General features: G+C 40.8%; 1 protein-coding gene across 1 annotated transcript in view; it reads right to left on the bottom strand.

Moving 5' to 3' along the window:
• Window positions 1-14,683, bottom strand: part of cdh2 (cadherin 2, type 1, N-cadherin (neuronal)) — a 67,009-nt gene extending 52,326 nt beyond the window's left edge. Inside the window, exons 1-2 of the mRNA XM_074687736.1 lie at window positions 14,350-14,683; window positions 12,613-12,721 (exon numbers count right to left, since the gene is read on the bottom strand). Coding sequence (XP_074543837.1) covers window positions 12,613-12,721; window positions 14,350-14,409 — 169 coding nt within the window. The 5' untranslated portion in view covers window positions 14,410-14,683. The remainder of the gene's footprint in view (window positions 1-12,612; window positions 12,722-14,349) is intronic.
• Between the last annotated feature and the right edge of the window lie 4,364 nt (window positions 14,684-19,047).

Raw genomic sequence — 19,047 nt, 5'->3', positions numbered from 1 at the left:
ACAGAGTGTGATGTCTATACTTCAACATCTCATCAAATACCCTCAACCTTCACCAGGGTTCCTACAGCTCAAGGTAAGCTAAATTTAAGACTTTTAAAGACTTTTTTAATGCAGTTGGGAATCAAATTTAAAAACAAGTCGACAATGAACCACAATTGAAACAAACAAAACTAACAAACAACAACACCTCATGAATAACCTGGGTTAGAGGCAATTTTAACCCAATGTTTATTTTACATAAAAAAATCACTTTTTACCTTTTTTTAACCCCATTTTTACAACTTTATGCCTATTTTGCCCCCATTCTTTTTTTGGCCACTGTCACAACCATTTTTGGAATATTTACATGGTTTTTGAAATTTAATTTCAAATTTAATTCTTAATTTTGCTGCCATAATCAATTTTCCAAAGCCACTTTTGGATTTTTTTGCCAATTGTTCCTCATTTTTTCTCTCTCCAGGCACCCTAGGTAGAACCAAGACATGCGTCTGCTTTAAAAGTTCCCGGTGCAACCACATCACCGTTTTGTTAGTTCCACTATTGTGATTACTCGATGTTGCCATGAAAGTTAATGAGGAAATTATTTAGAAAAATAGATAAATGTTACTAAATTTTTTTTTTTTTCCTTCAAACGAACATAAATCTTACCAAGGTGTTCAAATTTTTAAGACTTTTGAAATTTGGATTTAAGACTTTTTAATGCCAATTCAGGCCTTATTTTTAGAATTATGAATTCAATGCCTTTTAAGACTTTTCAAGGATCCACAGGAACCCTGTTCACATAACAAACTCCTTCTGAACTTAAATATGAAGCTTCCTCTGGATCTTAAATCTTTTAAGTTCTGATTTTTTATATTCATGAAAAACACAAAGTGGGTATCTCAACTTCTCCCCATTCAGATGATAATTAATACACAGCATTATGGCTCATTAATAAATGTCCTCTGTCAATCAACTTGCCAATCTATCAACAGACGTATGAAAGAACAATGTGTGCCAGTGTTGCTGACTACCGTCAGTGTGCACAGAATAAGCCTGGTAAACGCAGAACAAAGCCCTGTTTGTGCCTTTCGACCTCAGCTCTCCAAGACAACACATTCTTGGAAGGACATAGGAGAAACATTCAAATGAGTTTGTCAAAGTTGTTTTTCCGCTATTTATCCAATAAGATCCTCTTTTAAAAACAAGCTGTGTGTGTGTGTTTGTGTGAGAGAGAGAGTGTGTGCTTTAAACAAACACTAAATACTGAGGTAATAAAGGCACGTCAAACTGATGGTTTACATGAGCATACCTGAATGAGGGGCTCATCTTGTTGGAGGAAGTGGACTCAAAGGAGGCCTTCTTACGTTTGTTGATTCTGTGATAAACTTTGTCCAGATCTTTCCAAACATTTGTGCTGAGAAAAGGTTTCTGTGGAGTCTTACTTTGGTGAGCTCATTCTCCATTAAAAAAAAAACACATTTTTGACTCAATGTTTCTGGAAGAGTCTGATGACTTATGGTCAACACTGGGCAGCTCTTTTGTTAACAAAGAAACTTTGTGATTGAAAGCTTCATTAAACACAGGCAAGTGTTTCAAGGTATATGCTACATCATCAGATAAGGAACAGGGAAGTGTAGTAAATGCCCTTATCTGTTGCTAACAGTAAGCACAGTTACACTGGCACAAGCGTAGAAGGGGCCCACCAGCTCTATGAAGTGTTTTTTCAGCTTGCCTTGATTGCTCAAACCACCAAAGGTGTGATTTTATCCACCAGGCTGTGATAAACCACAGACTTCATGTGCCTGACAAGTTTAGTGGGTTTTACGAAAACACCTTTAAGTGCAGTGTTTGGAGGCAGACTGCGCTGAGGAGCAGGATTAGAGCAACAACAGTGGAAATGCATTAAAATTTAGGGATGTAACATTTGTATCTCAATGAGTTGCGGGGATCTTTCCGGTAAAAAAAAAAGGCAACAAACACCTCAAGAAGAAAGGAAGAGAGAGGATGAAAGGAAAGCCATTACTGTTATGATGCCCACCTTCAGTCATTAAATGTGTTTGCAGTGCACCCACTGTACACACTGCATGGATCCTCTTTGATAACTGCACTGTGTTTGAACTCAAAGCTTTGGAGTGACAACCATATGCGACTGCTGTATGATCACACCCTAAGTGCATGTTTTTCACCATCAGCTGGCACCCACTTGTCCGCAGTCTCTTCTCGAGGTATAAGCTTCTGCGATATGGAGCTTTTCAGTTCCAAAATAGCCCTCCCACTCAAAGGTACCACTGCTACCCAGCAGCAGAGATAATGTTTTTTTCCATTTTGTACATACTGTACAGTTTGATAAGTAGTCCATCTAAGCACGCAAATAAGTCCCCGCAACACACAAGTGCATGTTGCATTTACAAACAGCTCTCTCAGGCACATAAAAATACTGATGCATTAGTCTTTTACCTCATCCTCTGGCTATCTTGCTGCAAATAAACAAACACTTGAAAAATTCAACGAGCTCCTCTAAATTAATCCTACAGAGGAGGGCTGAAGCAGCAGCACTGATTCTGGCTCTGTTCCCGCTCTCTAAATGAGGTTATAGCTGAAAGGTGGGTTGAAATTTCAGAGATACATGTATGAACATAATGAACGTTCATTGTTGAAATCATCCTTCAAGTTGGACCACACCAGGCTAACAAAACACACATTTGTGGTACAAGTTCTGTGTTTTCATCTGCTGCTTATTTCCACTGGGATGTGGTTGTGGTCCTATGTACAAACAATGCATCAGGCACAGATAAGCTTCTCCAGAGTCAATAAAAATGGTTTTAGTTGAACCCCATAAGGGACCGGGTGTGATTATAAGCACAAGTAGTGGAGCTGGAAAAATAACATCATAGCATGTTGATCCAATATAAATGCATGCCTCCCTTGCCTCCCACAAGGGTTTTACAGACTGAGAGCTCAGAGGGAGGATGAGGCTGAAATAACATGTGCTCAATCATCTCTGTCTATGGTCGTCCACACAGCATTCTTCACATGCTTCATTTTATTCAAATGGTTTCTTTTAATCTCCGTCCAGCTCTCCTCCTTTGTATAACAGCTACAAATTGTGCAAGTAAAATACAAGCCACGACCCACAAAGACAAGAAGAGCAACGAGGGACGAAAAACAGAGGAGTCTTGTTGAGCAATTTAAATCGGCTAGGGAAAAAAAACACCTTAATTAGTCATTCTGAGTCTGCAAAATCCTTCATCTGATAATAATGACCCCAGATCAAGATGTGCTGCTGTAATGTGTTTTGTGCTCCAAGTGTTAATCCTCCAGGCATTTCACGCATTGCACCCTGATCTCTCCCAGACACAGCCAGGGGAGCATTATGATTCAGAGGAACTCCTGCTGTGTGCTCTTTCTTTCCTCTTTGGCAGGAGACAACTGGTCAAGCGGTGTTAAGATAAAATAAATAAAAAAAGACAGAAAGTTGAGATTTAAATGAAAGAGAAAACTGTAGAGTAAAGATGCCCCCTAGGTTTGATCCAAAGCCCAGCTCCTTAATAAGCCCAATTCATTTTGCTCCTGGGTCTGGCTCCCTCTATCACTAGTGACAGGCGTGAAAGGTCAATAACCTTGGCTCATAGCCCTCATATGGTTAGCAATGCCATAAATTAATGGTTGAGGCCGTTATTCCAAACTCTTGGAGTCAGCCGATGGAAGCTTATCTTCTACAAAGGTCACAGTGCTTAGAACACTTAGTGTGAGAGTGAAGGGCTGACACAGGACCTATACAAGATTGAGTGTATCGGGTTCAGGTGGAATCAGATGGATGGTGGGCGAGATGCATTTGAGCATTTAAAAACCTGTTACTGTTGTCAAGCTTACAGAGCAGGAAGCTCTCGCTCTGAAAAAACATCCAGGTTTTATTATGTACTCTTTTTAATATTAGCATTTAATCAAATAACTCTCTGGATGGTGAAACTTAACTCTTGTTATTCAAAACATCCTCAGTTTAAGTGACAGGGAAATAGAAACATGGTGCAGTTTAATATAATGCAAAAGAAAACAACCTTGAAACTTTTTTTTCGGCAACAGGAGATTGCACCCTGAAGGCAACAGGGATCTTTGTAATGTTTTATGGGCTCATCTGAATCATACTGATTCATTCATTGTCTGCGATGTTATTTCAACTATCATACCATTTCTGTTGTCTGATGATAATCAAGTCAAAGGATATTATCTGTATTTTTCCAAGCCTACTTGTGTCAGAACTGGATCATGCATTTCCTTTTCAAAACAGCAGGGTTTCCTTTTCCCAAACTCATTTTTGTTGTAATTTGCAATTTAGGGAGAAATTAGGATTGTTTGGTTTAATGCAGCTGATCTCCCGCTAATCCGAACAGAAAATCATCGCATGTACAACTGTGATTCTGGAGTTATGAATGTAAATATTGATTTTAATAGAATTAATCATGCAGCTCTAATGGATGGAGGCTGCCAGCTTTCTGCCTCACACAAGCTGAACCTACCTGCCCAGGGAAAAACTGGAGGAAAGCCAAAGAAAAAAAAAAAGAGAGACTGGAGAAGAAATTTAAACATTTAGCAAGGTAAAGAGACCTCCATGTTTTATTCAAGACTTGAAACAGACATATGGATAAAAACCTTGATGTGTGACCTGGATTTGACGGCTGGCTAAAAGGAGAACTGGATTCACACACCAATGCTACTTGTATTTTTGACAAATGAATGAAAATTGTTGGCTATTACATCTTTCAAAGGGCATTAAAGTATAATTCTGAGGTTTGTGCTGAAGCAATGCTGACACTAAGTATTTAAAGATTGCGTGATTTAGTGAAACTTGATTGATGTTGACAGCTACTTCATTCAACACAGTAAAACCATTGTTCCACTGTCTCCACAATTCTGATCACTGTGCTCACCACAAGAGTAAAAAAACACAATAGATGTGCAATCAAATCAAATCAAAGTCACATTCAAACTGTTATATCAAATGGCTTCCACTCAAGCACCATATTGGTGCAGACATGTCTAATACTTGGTTATTTTATGCAAGTCAGACTCAACATGCTTGCAGAAATTAAATGACTTTCAAGTAGAAGCAGTAGTTATACCCTTCAGTAAGAACAAACCCCCCTCCAGCCCCTCAAGACCCTCTCCTGCTGAGCAGGCAGTGCTACAGGAAATAAAGTGGCAACATGCTGCATGCTCTTTAATGCCTCGGTAAATATCGACAGAGGCAGAGATAATATAAAGTCAGACAAAGCAGGCTGCAGAGCAGTATGTTGCTAGCTGCCGTGGAGGGTGCTCAAACAGGGGACCGCAGAAATTGCTTCAGGTCAATCATAATATCCCTGCGGTGCTGGCAGGCACTGGTGTCAGCTGAGTCTGGTACCAGTAGATCACTTGAGACACATATGTTGAGCTACATATGCTTATCTGATGAGCCAACAGTTCAGCAATGTTCCCAATATCCAGTCCATCAAGATTAGACTAACAGATGTAGCAGCTGTAAATACGAGTAATGATGTTCTTTATTTTGCAAGATAAGCAGAAAAAAGAAACCACAGAATCAAGAATGATAAGATCAACCAGAATTGAATATAACTTTATTTATCTCCTGCTTGCAACAGAGGCAGTGGACACAGAGAAACTATCAAAAGAAAAAAAACACACAACCTCCACAAAACCTCAGCCAGTCATCTATCAAATATATTACCAACAGTACTAAAACCGCACATCACACTCATGACTGAAGCCGTGAAGCATCCAAGGTCACTCTATGAAACAAATTCTGTTGCAGAATACTGGACTAAATGCTACAGTACTGTCCTTGCATTACTCAATTAAGTCCCATCAATCATTGTATATAGAGCCCAGGGAGCTCCTCCATCTTAAAGCACACGTGCCAGAAGGGGGGAAGGGAGGGAAGTGAAGGGAGTGGTGGAGGTGCAGGGTTGTATAAAGAGGAGAAGAGAATGTCATGGGATATGACCTAAGCACTCATCAGAGGCTAGTGTCCAGAGAGGAGCTGGTGCGTTGAAATTGAAGCCTGCACAGAAACACAATAGTCGGCGTGGCCGGCAGGAGGTAGACATCTCTTCTCAGGCAGGATATTGGTCTTTGTGAAACATGGTTACAGTATCTGGGTCAATTAACGTGTCCCTGCTTCAAATGTCTCTTTTGTTGTCAGGGGAATAATAGTGTGCCAATTCATGTAGTCCCTTGAAGGCAGCATGAGGTTGAAAAATGCTATGTGTGTCACTTACATACAGAAGAAGAATAAACACAAAGCTTGTTCTGGTACTGTTTTGTCCATTTTCCTTCAAACAGTCTCATTAATGTATTAACTTCATGATTAACCTCTCTGTTTGACCCTGTACTCAAAGACACTGTCTCTGCCTGCTGTTTGTCATTCAGTGCTGCTGGATCTACATCTGGACAGCCGGTGAATGAACTCTTGTCTAAAGTAAATAAAGCTAAATGTATCTTTGTACGGACAAAAAGACTTAATGAGAGTTGGAGAAAGTCTCAAGCACTGAGTGTAGCTTCCGTTCACATGCCTGTCAACAGAAAACGTGAAGCAAAGGCTCTGTACTCTAATCAGGCTTAACATAATGACAAAAACAAGCACGACGTGGGAAGAAACTGTGGGCAAAATCGAACAGGGGGTATTGCACAATAAACAGCTGGGGCAACACAGCAAACAGAGCTTTCTTTGTAGAGACAGGATCTGTGAAAGAGATATGGTGTTGTTTGCTCTCTCAGCCAAAAAAAGGCCGATCCACAGAAGAAAAATGGCACCCAAATCCACAAATCAGTCCCTGGAAAAGTAAACAATTCACTCCCAAAGCTGATGTATTGTCTTCTAAGTGCAAGCTGGCATTTTCTTTTCCACACAGGCTCTAACATTTCACTTGTGAAGAATAACGCTAGCCTAGTTATAAGCAGAAATATATGCAGAAAGTCAGGTCAATATAGCTATTTATACATGGCCTCATTACAAAGCCCGGTCATGGTATGCACTTCCTGGGTGTTCTTCGCATTAAATAAAACCTATCACAAGCAGCGTGTCAGCTGAACCTGAGAAAAATCACCAAGAAAGCTTCAAGCTCTCCCTCACATCATGACCAATAGGAAAAGATTGTTTTAGAAGACGAAATAAATCTTTTCTCCTGTGACAGTCCTTTAGATGGAAGCACACATCAGTTTTAAAACCTTTGCAATACGGCGTCAGGGATGAAGGGGCCCAGGTGTGATCTAGAACCAAATAACCTATAAAAGCTGTCTAACCTTCACATGACTGTGAGCAGGAGCAATACAGTTAAAAGGTCTGCCTTTCAGATCTGTATCCAGCTCCCCTTGAATCATGATAGGCAGTGACGTTTTGATTTGGTAAGTGTAGTTATGTGCAACCTCATAAAAGCAATTGACATGCTGTATTTAAAAAGTCACAGTCGAGATTATACATCTATACTGACTGCTGATTTTCCCTTTGACAAACAGATAGTTAAAGAAGTCTGTGTTACCAGGAGCCATCTGGGTTAAAGCTAATTATATGCCAAGGACAGACCTACACACTCTCACAGGCACGAGAGATGGACACCTAAACTACTGACCAATGTCAGAGCCACACACAGCGAGGTGCCAACAGCAGAGGGCAGGGCCTGAAGCTGATAAGAGCGATATGAGCAGAGGTGACGAGAAGCCATCAGGATAATGTCTGCCTCTACAAAATACTTTATCAGCAGCACAGAGACATTTTCTCAAGTACCAGCCTGCCTCCAAATATAGAGAGATTATTTTCAGACCAGCCTTTGTTTTTGTCGAAGACTTAGAGCCTAAAAAGGTCAGACATAAATAAAATATATCTTCTCCTGCCATGCCACCCAGCAGGCTCAGAAAACACACCCACAAATTAGCCATGGATGGTTAGCAATTGCTTCAGTACACAAGTATTATTATTTCATTTTACAGTGTATACTTCAGAGTGGAACAGATCCTCTGATAAATGGCTAGCACACGTGCATTCTCCTCACTCTACTTCGTAGTTATCCCGGAGGCAAACTGCATCAAAGGTTACTTCCCAAAACCACATACTGCCAAGATCCAATCTGCCGTCACAATATGTGGTGGATATCTAGGCCACGGCGCTCCCAGAGTTAAAGAAAACCGAGTGACAAGGAGATGAAAATAAATTTATGCAGGCTGATAACAATAAAGAATGAAAGGAATTCAACTCCAACTTGCCAGTGATGCTTTAGCTGGGAACTGGAGCGCAGCCTTCATTACAACATATTGATTAGTGCAAACAAAGACCCTGGATTCATCGATCCACTTCCAGAAAAAAAAGATGGGGGGATGGGGGCAATGAGGTGCTCTTACAAACAAACTTAGGACTAAAACTACTGCTTGAGATAATGAATATTAACCAGAAAACCTGTGGGATTTAACTCAACGTAAAAAAGAAAGCTGCTCATAGCAAAAACAAAGAGCAATGTATGCAGTATGCAGCACCTGCTGCACGGTTAGCAACAAAGATCTTCAGGGTATCTTGTGCTTTTCTTCATTTCTTTCTCCTCATCTACTACCACTCCATGAAGGCTCCTCTGTGCCCTATAGGATCTTTCCTCGAACAGGGATTTGAATATCAAAAAAGTCATGTTTGGCTATTGAATTATTCAGCCCAGGCTCAGACATCAGTGCAGTGCTCATACACCTCAAACGTAAAGATCTGAGTGGCAGACACTTTTTCCGACACTGTGGGCTTTCACTGATACCTCGTTCCAGGCTGTTCCACAAAGTTATCACCCTATATTGAATATTTTAATAAACAACCAAGATTGATACAGAATTGAAATTCCACACGCCACATTTCTGCAAAGTCTCTGACCAACACCACTGCAGTCATAATCGTTATTTACTGAGCATCATGAGGTTGGAGGAGAATAAATAACAAACTCACCGTGAAAACTCTCTGTTTTTTTGTGTTTTTTGTTTCTTTGTGAGATGTAATTTTGTCTGTTCCTCTCAGTGATGAATGATGGACCGTAACTCAGAACACCATTAGGTACAGGTGACATAGAAATGTGGCCTCCCTGGTGAGGGGTCAGGACCTTGTTGGCTGGTCTTTCATTTATCTGCACCTCTCAAGGAAAACCCCCAGCAGCCCCATCCCAAATCTGTTTTCAGGAAAGAGAGCATGTCGCTGAGCACTTGGCCCAGTTTACAGGAGAGGGTCGAGCAGGGTCACGTCTCACCAAACACGGGGGCCCCTTAAACACATCTGAGTGGCCCCAGCTGTACCAAAGAGCTATCACAATCTTAACAGAGCGCAGAGAACCAGAACAACATAAAAATGGGTTCAGCCGGTGCAAAATTTCAGGACTTCACGGATACAATGTTTTTCTTGTCAAAGGGGTGAAGTTTGGTTTGTTTAACAGGTTTGCCTTAAACAAACAGTAAAGAGAGGCAATTAAAGCTAATGATGGATTAACTGCAGATTCTGAGAAACATTTATAGCCCGGGAGATGTTTCCAGTTCATGTTCTCAATGCTGATGTTGACACTAATTGTAACAATCACATTATTAAACCAGTCAACTGTAAGTTCCTCCCCACGATTCATCTGTAGAGCCGCCTCGCTGGACCTTCTTGACACGCTCACACTTAAAGCATATGAACCGAGGCAAAAGCAGACTGTAGACATGCCTCTCTTTCATCAACGGAGCTGGGATAATTGTCAAGAAAATGAAGTACAACACAAAGCAGTAGGGTGCAGGGAGGAAAAATGAAAGCAGGGAAGATGGTTGGGGGTAGGGATGGCAGAACAGCAGCATAAGAGAGTGTATTAAGCCCAATTAGGCTTTTGGGCTTTTCATTAACCCAGTTTTTAGGGAGGGAAACCTCTGCTGAATAATGCTCAGACTGACTCACTCTGCAACCCTGCTTTAAAGGCCTCATCTGGAAAAAAAAAAAAAACACAATGTGTGTCAGCTCTCCAAAGCCACCAGAATTCCATTACACACCCAGGGGCAAACCACCCGCAGCCTACCTGAGATTAAATGCAATTTAGTAAAACAAGACGCTTCATCAAGTGACTAAACAAGATAAAAGGAAACTGCACAAATGTTTAAAGCTGCTTTCATCTGTATGACGGTCTGATAGGGGCTAACAATGTTTGGTCGTTTCCTTCCACTCGGTATCAGGCCAGAGCAAATATTCCAACCCTAAAAGCAAGGTCATGTGGGCCTCACTAAGCCCAATGTGGTTTTGCATCTGCAAACAATGAGCGTAACCTCCCTTTAATGGATCATTGGAGAGGACTTCTTATGGAAGAATAATTGTCCTTCCTGGCTTTTCCTGCTGCTGCTCTGCCTGGCAACTTTGAAGAAACGTGTTTTAACAAATCTATTGAGAATCAATGGGGCATCTCTTGGCCAGCTAACAGTTAAAAGTCTAGTTTACGCCCCCCAGGCATGTGATTAAATCTTACAGTCAAATAGCTTTGTTAACTAGCTGGTCACAATTGCCATCATCAAATCCACAGGATGTCTTTGATTTGGCGCATACAGTGCCAGCTGTTTGCACAAGAAGTGCTACCATTTCCAGGTTTTACAGACCTCAGGATGTGTATTCTCTTAATCAATAACAAAGACACGAACACAACTAGAATTGAAAGAGATATTCAACAACTCACCCCCTACCCTGCTTCTTAAACTTGTTTTGGAGTTAAAGTAATACAATATCAGCAATGACTCATATTACTGACATCTCATACAAAGCATTGATAGTATGACAGTTTAAATTTCAAACAAGCTAGCGATGAAACCACTCATTTTAAGAGTACTGCAAATGGTTGATCAGCTCAATCAAAGCATGACAACCTATGTTTGAAAATGCTGGAAGACTAAAATCATGATTCAACCAAGATCCATGAAGTACCCTTCTATTCACTATCTATCACCTTTCATGACACCACTGACTGAGCTAATGAAATGCTTAGAAACTTTAACATTAGAATGTTGCATGTGGCTACAGAAGCCTCAATTAAAGGGACAGAAAAAGAAAAAGAAAAGCTCAGCTTGGGTCAAAAACAATATCCCAAAACAGCATGGGGAAAACCGAGCTGAAAAACTTTGGCCATACTCTCCACACTGTGGGGGCTTTGTCTTTCAAAACATGCCACAGAAGCTTTTCATTAGAGAATGCAGTTTCATTAACATCATCCCACGCTGCTGAGCTCTGCTGCATTACAATGACACAGAAGTGCCCCTTTCTGTCAAGGAAAGCTCTACAGAGCAACAACTGGCTGGGGGAAGGGGGAAAGAGAAAAAGGGGGCAGCAAACAAAAGGGAACCTGATTACCCCCCTGGTCACGGCTCATCCACAAGCCAACAGAGGGAAATCCATCACCTGCAGGATCAAACGGAAACTTGTGCACAAGGTAAAGCCCAGTGAAAGCTGTACCCACCCATCTAAGCAGTCTCTTCCTTCCCTCCTTTCTTCCCTCGTCATTGCTACCTTCCCCCCTGCCTCTCTGACTCACAACGACGACTGCTTGCAACTTTTAGGCACTAGCTGTGAAATCCAACACAAGTGAGAATGTTTTCTGCTCCAAATGACCTCAAGGCTCTCACCTCTCTTATGGCACACTGGTGATATATTCCACTTTTATTACCGTCTGTAGGATTACATACCGTTTCACGCTGGCTGCATCCTTATTTTGCCTATGATAAACTTCTGAGAGGTTGTATTGGTCATGCCTGCTAGAATTTAATGAACCACTGCAGAAAAATCATTATTTTTCCCTTTCTTGTTTGCACCTGGTTGTTAGTTTGGAAAAAAATATCAACATACTACAGCTGGGTTTCTCACAGAAGGACAACTGCCACAACGAACACTTTGAAAGACACTAAAATTGCAGTTATTTCTGCCTTTGAGTGGGTGTTGTATTGTAATACTGCAACTGGGGACATTATCATATAACTCTAGAATGAGGCTTTAGGCTACCAAGTGTTGGTAGAGAATTGAATCAAAGTTTTCTCAATTAGGAGAAGATAAATGCAAAAAAACCTGTCAAATCATTGCTAAAAACCAGCAGCACAAAGCATGACATGTGTAAGCTAAGCTGTTTGCTTGATTAAAGCCACACAAGTTTTCAAATCTGTGTGTAATTTATTTTAAGTATTGCTACAAGAATCTTCCCGGGTGCAATCAGGAAAGTTTTCCGGCTGTGTTAATCATTTCAGCGAAATGCAAATTCCAAAAACACAAACTCTTCAGTCTCAATGTATAGTCTAGAATGTGAACAACAATTTTCCTGTGTTTGTGTACCCTGGAGAGGAGAAAATAAAGCTAGTCAGCAAAATCGACAGGAGCTGTTTTAAGTCAAACCACATTGAGCTGGTTTACAAGGCAAACTACATGACTTCCAGTACCACACGACTACACTGAAGCTAATTGTTTAAACATGTCAGAGTTTTTCTGTTTCTCCCTTAAATGTAACACATGAAGGCAAGCACGCTCAGTTGTTTCATGCATGCAGACACACACACCCTTGAACATAGACATAACAAGCATCCAGACCAGAACGGCAGCACTAGCAGGAATTTTTCACCACTCACCGTTAAAAAGGGGCTGTCCTATCTCTGTCATATCTGGCACCACAACCTTGTATACATCTTCAGAGAAGCCCGGCCGGCATGGTGGGGTGCCCCTGCCCTCTGCTGCAATCTGTGACAGTCATGGGGGGAGGGGAGGGAAAAGAAAAGAGGTGGGGGGGAGCAATGAGTCATAAATCAACCTTCAAAAAATGCACTCTGTTGCCTCCAAAACCTCTTGGTCACGTTCTGAAGTCCCTGCAGTTGTACAAAAGCATCTGTTGTTTTTATAGCAGGGACTGCAATTAGTATAATGAGGCCAAAAGGGTTAAGCATTAGCCAAAAAGCATGGCTAGGCAAGAACAAGCTCCATTTGTCCCCCTGGAGAGGCCCAGGCACAGGCAAGGGTTACGACCAACTCTCTCTCAGTCGGCCCCTCTGATCAACACCCTGCTCTGGACAAACACTCCACTTTGAAGTGCAGGAACAAGGGAATAAAAAGTAAATGCTAACGATCCACTGTTGTAGGAATAAACATGTGCAAAGACAGAGTAAACAAGAAATAACCAGTGATGTCTAAAGAAACTGCAAGAGTGTGATCAATAAAGTGCTTTTTTTGCAGAGGTTCTGCAAAGGAAAACGTTTTGCTTGAGGTGTCATCACAAAAGGTTTGAGAAATAATGGGCAGTGTTGCAAAGGAAAAAAAAAAAGATGTGTGAATCACTTGCGCGGGTGTTTCTTTAAAACATGAATTTAGCAAGTAAGAGAAATCACAACTGGTTGAAACACTGGTTTTCAAATACCCTCCATCTCACAACCTCAGCATTGATTCAGCTCCTTGGAGTAGAGGCCTTGCCTTATTTCTTTGCATGCACTCTCAAAAGAATGTAAAATGAGAGAAGTCCTGCTGAAAAAGAGCATTGTGGGTATCCGTGCCACTTGCCATTCTTAATCAGAGGAATTTAAATGGAAAATGCTGGCAGAGAAGGGGAGGAGCAGAGCTGGGAATGCAAGCACGTTACAATATGCATTTCTAGATTTAACATATATGCCATTCTAACGTAACTTGCTATTCAAAACCGTGAAACTACATTATTCAACTGTGGAGTTCTGTTTCATCGAAAAATATTTTTATAAAGAAAGAAAGAAAAAGAAACAATCCGTCACACAGAGTTTCCGTTCCTGTGTTGAGCAACAATCATTATCCCATCACTGGTTAAGCCACATATTATTTGCAACAGTAGGCTACTTTTCATGGTTGCTTATGACTGCTTTAGCAGACAGACAATTGTCTCACCCGAGGGACAAACACGCTGTAGCAATCTACATAAATCTACCTAAACAAAATAAAACACAGCAAAACTAGGTTAATACAGGCCTTTTATGTCCATCTCAAATGCAATAAAATGTTAATCTTTATTTCGACTGCTAAAATGAGACGACGTCATTGCAAATTTAAATTCTTCTAACCGTAAATAATTAATTTGAACGTGCGTAGTTTCAACAAACAGCGTCTCACGCGCACACATCAACAAGAACCGTTAGCTCGTATTTCGAAGCGTGCTTAACGGACTTAACCGTTAATTCTGTGCTACATTCAAGGTACTGTTCTTAAACAGCACGCCGTGTAAAGTGCCCGTTTAAGAGGTTACCAGCTCTCCCGAGCCCACAACTCAACAAACAACATATTCGTAGAACAACAACCATCTAAAACTGTCCGGTGTAACTCCGCTAGCAACAAACCGGTTTGAATTACATTACCTGCAGTCCTGCCAAGACCGCCAGCAAGAACAGACCGCTGCCCTCGTGTAGTGAGTACATTGGTACAGCCGTGACTGCTAAATTCTCCCCTTCGAAATCCAAATAAAAAAAAGAAAGAAGTAAAAAAAATTAAAAAAAGAAAATCCCTGTGGCTCAAGAGTAGCCTCGGTGATATTGGTTCCTCTCTACGACAAAGGCAGGAGCAGCGGTAGCAGCAGGAGCGGTGGCGGCGGCGGCGGCATGTAGCAGCAGCCTCCTTCTCTGTCTATCCAGTTCAGTACTGAGAAGGAGAGTACTGCCTGGTACTGAGGCTGCTGCTGCTCCCTCCCATCTAGTCCTACACACAAAAACAATAAGAGCCCCAGCCACTAGTCTATAAACCGCCCATCTCACTGTCTCTCCCTACTGGTCACACAGCCAATTTCACTGCTGGGACGGAGCTGGGTCCCCTATGTTAGTCATCATCCCATATGACAGGGTATTAAAATATTAACACGTAATAGTCATGTTCACGAGTGTGTTAGCCAGACACCGTGGAGTTTATGGTGGTCTTATTTCCTGTTTTATTTTTTTCGTAAGAGAGTTCTTTGTTTTAAATTTCTGTTACTGCGTTTTATGTACTCACATTTTAAATGCAAAGTACTTGATATCAGGGTTGGAATTGCACTACTAATCAATTATAGGCCTATTTGAACTCCCATTGATCTTACTGCCTTCTTCCAAAGCCCGTTTTATCAGCCCTTAAAGGACAATATCTCTCCATTATAGATTACAACACCCTATGAAGTTTGCATTATTTCAAGATGAGGATGATGTCTGTTTGCTCTCACTTACCAGTAATCACTCACATTGTGTTTAAATGAGGCTATAATGCAAATACACATTATCAAAACAGACTCTAACAAATGTAAATATTCTTGAAATTACAGTATGCCTTTTTTGCATTTCAGTACTTAAGTATTGTAAGATTCTGTAGTTGAATTTGAAGTTATCAGATGGCAGTGTTATCTAATTTCACAATGGTTGAATTATATTTGTATGTTCTTTAATTGAGTTTTAAAAAAGAATGCCTTTTGAATTTCAAAAACATCATTAATTTATTATTCAATCAATTGTCTCTCAGATGTCCCTGCTGACTCAATGGCTTTTTTTGAGAGAGAGAATTTTTAAATTTTAATGCCTGTAGATAATTGAGGTCTACAGTATGTTTGATCATTAGTATTATCTCTTGGTTGTCATATCTATGAATGTGTGTAAATGACACACATTCCCCCACAAGCCCCCTCTTTGCAACCCAATAAGCTCACTGTCGCTAATGACTCTATCACTGTGGCATTTTGAATGCAGCATTCCCCTCATTCATCCTCACTTAAGTCTGAAGTCCATGAGTAAAGCTTTTTTTCATGTCCTTCTAAAATATGCAATGAATTATTCCCTCACATTATCTTCTCATGTGATTTGGCCTGATGAAGGTTAAATTACCTCGGTTGTGCTACTGACACCCAATTAACAATCAAGACTAGGCTGTATGGAATAGATTGAATCCGTGACACAGAGACTTTCGGTTTGGTAGATGAGAAAAACATGTACTTTATCTCCTAATGAAAAAACAAGGGCTGACTTTTAGTTCACCTCCTCCCGGGCAATCTGTTGTTTTTCAAGTTATTGGCGTTTTAAGGTGCAGGTGAGTATTTGATGGGAGCAATACCGCTCCCCTCTTCCTACAAATCAAACCATCCGCTCCAGAGAGTGTGCTGTAATCCTAAATAAACAGTGAGCACCATCAAATCTCGCTTGCAGACAACACACACATAAACACACAGGAGGAGGGTGAGTACTTTTTGAAAGTGCTTGCTGCTTTAATAAGTGACTCATAGTTCACGCTCTCACCAGTGATTAGCACGCATGGTCATCCATGTTTTGAAATAATTATAAATCCCTTGGACAGAACAGGTAATCAAAGAAAGTCAGAAAGTGCAACAAAAAAGGTGACATCTTTTGCCTGGAAGAGACAGACTGTTGTGGTCATAGTTTTCCAAAGTGACTGAGATGGCCCAACCCAGGTACTAACTGGGGGGTGTTGACATAAAGCATGTGTGCACAAACAAGTGTCCTTGTAGCATTTAATAATCCTGGAAAATAATCATCCTTTTAATGACTTCATTTAGGAATACCCCGGCCAGCTATTTGTTTGGATAATATTCAAGTGTGTGGTATCAGTACCACTACTTTAATGCCCCCAACACAGCACCAGAACCTCCACTATCAAGAATCGTCGACATTTAACATGTTTTACAAAGATTCATGGTCAGTCTTGTGTTGCAACAAAGCCCAAATAGTTGGTTATGATGAGCCAGTAACTAAGGAGTGGCAAGCAGACTTGAAAATGAGCCAGTGCCACTCCAGGCCACCCTCTTGAACGACCCTGATGTTTTGCCATGGCTAGCTAACTTTAAAGCTATTAAAAAACAGAGCATAACCATATTTCGAAAACTATGTACATCTATTTTGTTTGCCATGAAGGATTTAGGGCAGGAGATCAAAGTGAATGACCTGTTGATAATTGATATCACATTTTGTACAAATTGTTAAATTCATGTAATCTAATCTAATTGGGAGTGGGATCAAAATGCCCCCATCTCTTTGATTAATGCAGAGGCGGTTATCTTTCATCAGTACTTGTCTGGGCAGGGAGCAGGGAGCAGGGAGGGGAGGAGGCGTTGGTGGGAATCCAATTTGGACTTGGTGCATTCAATCAAACAATATCATGTTGCATGATTCATAAGACCAATCTTAGACCTCCTGAGATTCCTGTGTGCAGCAAATTCCTGAATTAGGCATGGTCTAAAATGTGCAATCAAAGGTGAAATTTAGCACCAAGGTTGCTGTGCTGAATCTGGTCTCCTGCCTGTGCTGCCTGTGAGTGGACAGATAACATTGTGTTGCAGGCATGTGTGTGAGGCAGCTGTATGATGCATGTTGGTTTGTGGCGCTGACACTGCGGTTGACTCCCATAAACGCAGGTGTCCTAAGGCCTGGTGGCCTGCAGGAGCCCTTGAGTCCACACCTTTTACTCTGCACAATTGGACGCAGTGTGGAGCATTGCAGCACGGTGGCCTTGATGGCACATGAAGAAAAATGGACGAGGTCAGCAGCACTTTCATATCTGTGGCTATTCCTCCTGCTGGCTCTGAGTTGAAATGGAAATATCACACAGTCCACCCTCTGCTCTATAGTGCTGTAATTTAGAGCTCTGTCATTTTCCCTGAAAGCTAAATATAGATGATTATATTCAGTGACACACATACAAATTCTCTTTCTTCTGTATATAAAGGATGCTTACATAAATGAATGACATGAATGCATTTTACTTTAAAAAGGCACAGAGTTCTGATATTCAATCCCAAAGTAAAAGGTTATGGACCATCTTTTAGCATACACACATATTTCGCGCTCTCTAAACTCTTGGCTTATTATTCCCTCACTGACAATCTGATGTGTGTCAAAGGTTGCTTTGGAACAAATTAGCATTTGGAAAGGAGCACGCCACTCCTCATAGCCATTATCAATTCCAATCAAACATCATTGTTGTGCACTCAATAAAGCTTCTCCAAGGACCACAGTGATGCTCTGATTATTCTCCTCTCGTGCCAAACAGCTCATTTAATCTTTTATGCAATTTAAACAATGGAGCCAAATGGAGGATGCAAACTGCACACATGTTCAGAGCATAAACTCTTTTTGTTTTCGTGCACTTTTTCAGAGCTAGGACATACCATGACATCTTCTACGAATGTTTAGCATGATGGACATTTGGAAAAATATTGCATGATTACTTCACAGAAAGTCATACGCTTAAAAGGATCTGATTAAATTATATTGATGCAAAGTGACGAACAGTGACAGAAGCATCAAAGAAAATTTCTGCTGAGCTTATTCTCTGTAATTTCCACTGAAAAGACATGTCAGTAAAGCAGCTTGGTGCCACCCTCTTGTCGACAAATAAAAGAAAAGCGTTGCTTCACGAGCTCTGGCAGCAGATCTGGCAGTGTCTACAGAGTCACTGGGCTCATACAAGTGTGTGTCTGGCCTAATTTAGGGATTGTAGCTTTTGCTAGGGGCCACATCTGCCTGCTGTGTGCTGGCGTGGCACACAGATCTAATAGTGATTGATTACATGATTAAGCCAAATTGTGTTGAACTCCAGAGCAACCCAGCAGAGAAAAAAAAAAGCATCTTTAAACTGTGATGTAATAAAACGGTGGCTATTGATTTCTAATGGCACATTTGTGCTACACAGTCTTAATTATTCACTTTTCCCTTAATATGTTTTATTTCATTCTAAGCCTGAGTTTTATTTATTAATTTTCTTTCTTTCGTTTTTTTTCTCTGCAAAAAAAGGCATTACTACGCCAAATGTTCAGTTTTGCCGTGGTTGTTATTTATTTATTTATTTATTTACCAACAATGAGGATTTAAATAAAAAATGGAGTGACACTTGTTAGTTCAGATAGATTACCCGACTTTCTCGCGACTGACAAATATATTTCACCTATTAGGTGGTTTATTCAAGCTGCAAGATGTGCTCTCTGCTTATTCTGTGTCATGTCCACTGTTGCCTTGCACCATTGCTGTTTTCATACATGCAGCCAGTATCCACCTACAGACCCAAACCAAGGGTTTAAGGTGTTCTCATTA

The sequence above is a fragment of the Halichoeres trimaculatus genome, unplaced genomic scaffold (genome assembly GCF_033239565.1).
Source record: "Halichoeres trimaculatus isolate MK-OKI-2021-1 unplaced genomic scaffold, fHalTri1.1 fHalTri1_scaffold_15, whole genome shotgun sequence".
Taxonomy (NCBI): domain Eukaryota; kingdom Metazoa; phylum Chordata; class Actinopteri; order Labriformes; family Labridae; genus Halichoeres; species Halichoeres trimaculatus.
The sequence above is the reverse complement of the archived record's forward strand: the minus strand, read 5'-3'. Positions and strand labels throughout refer to the sequence as shown.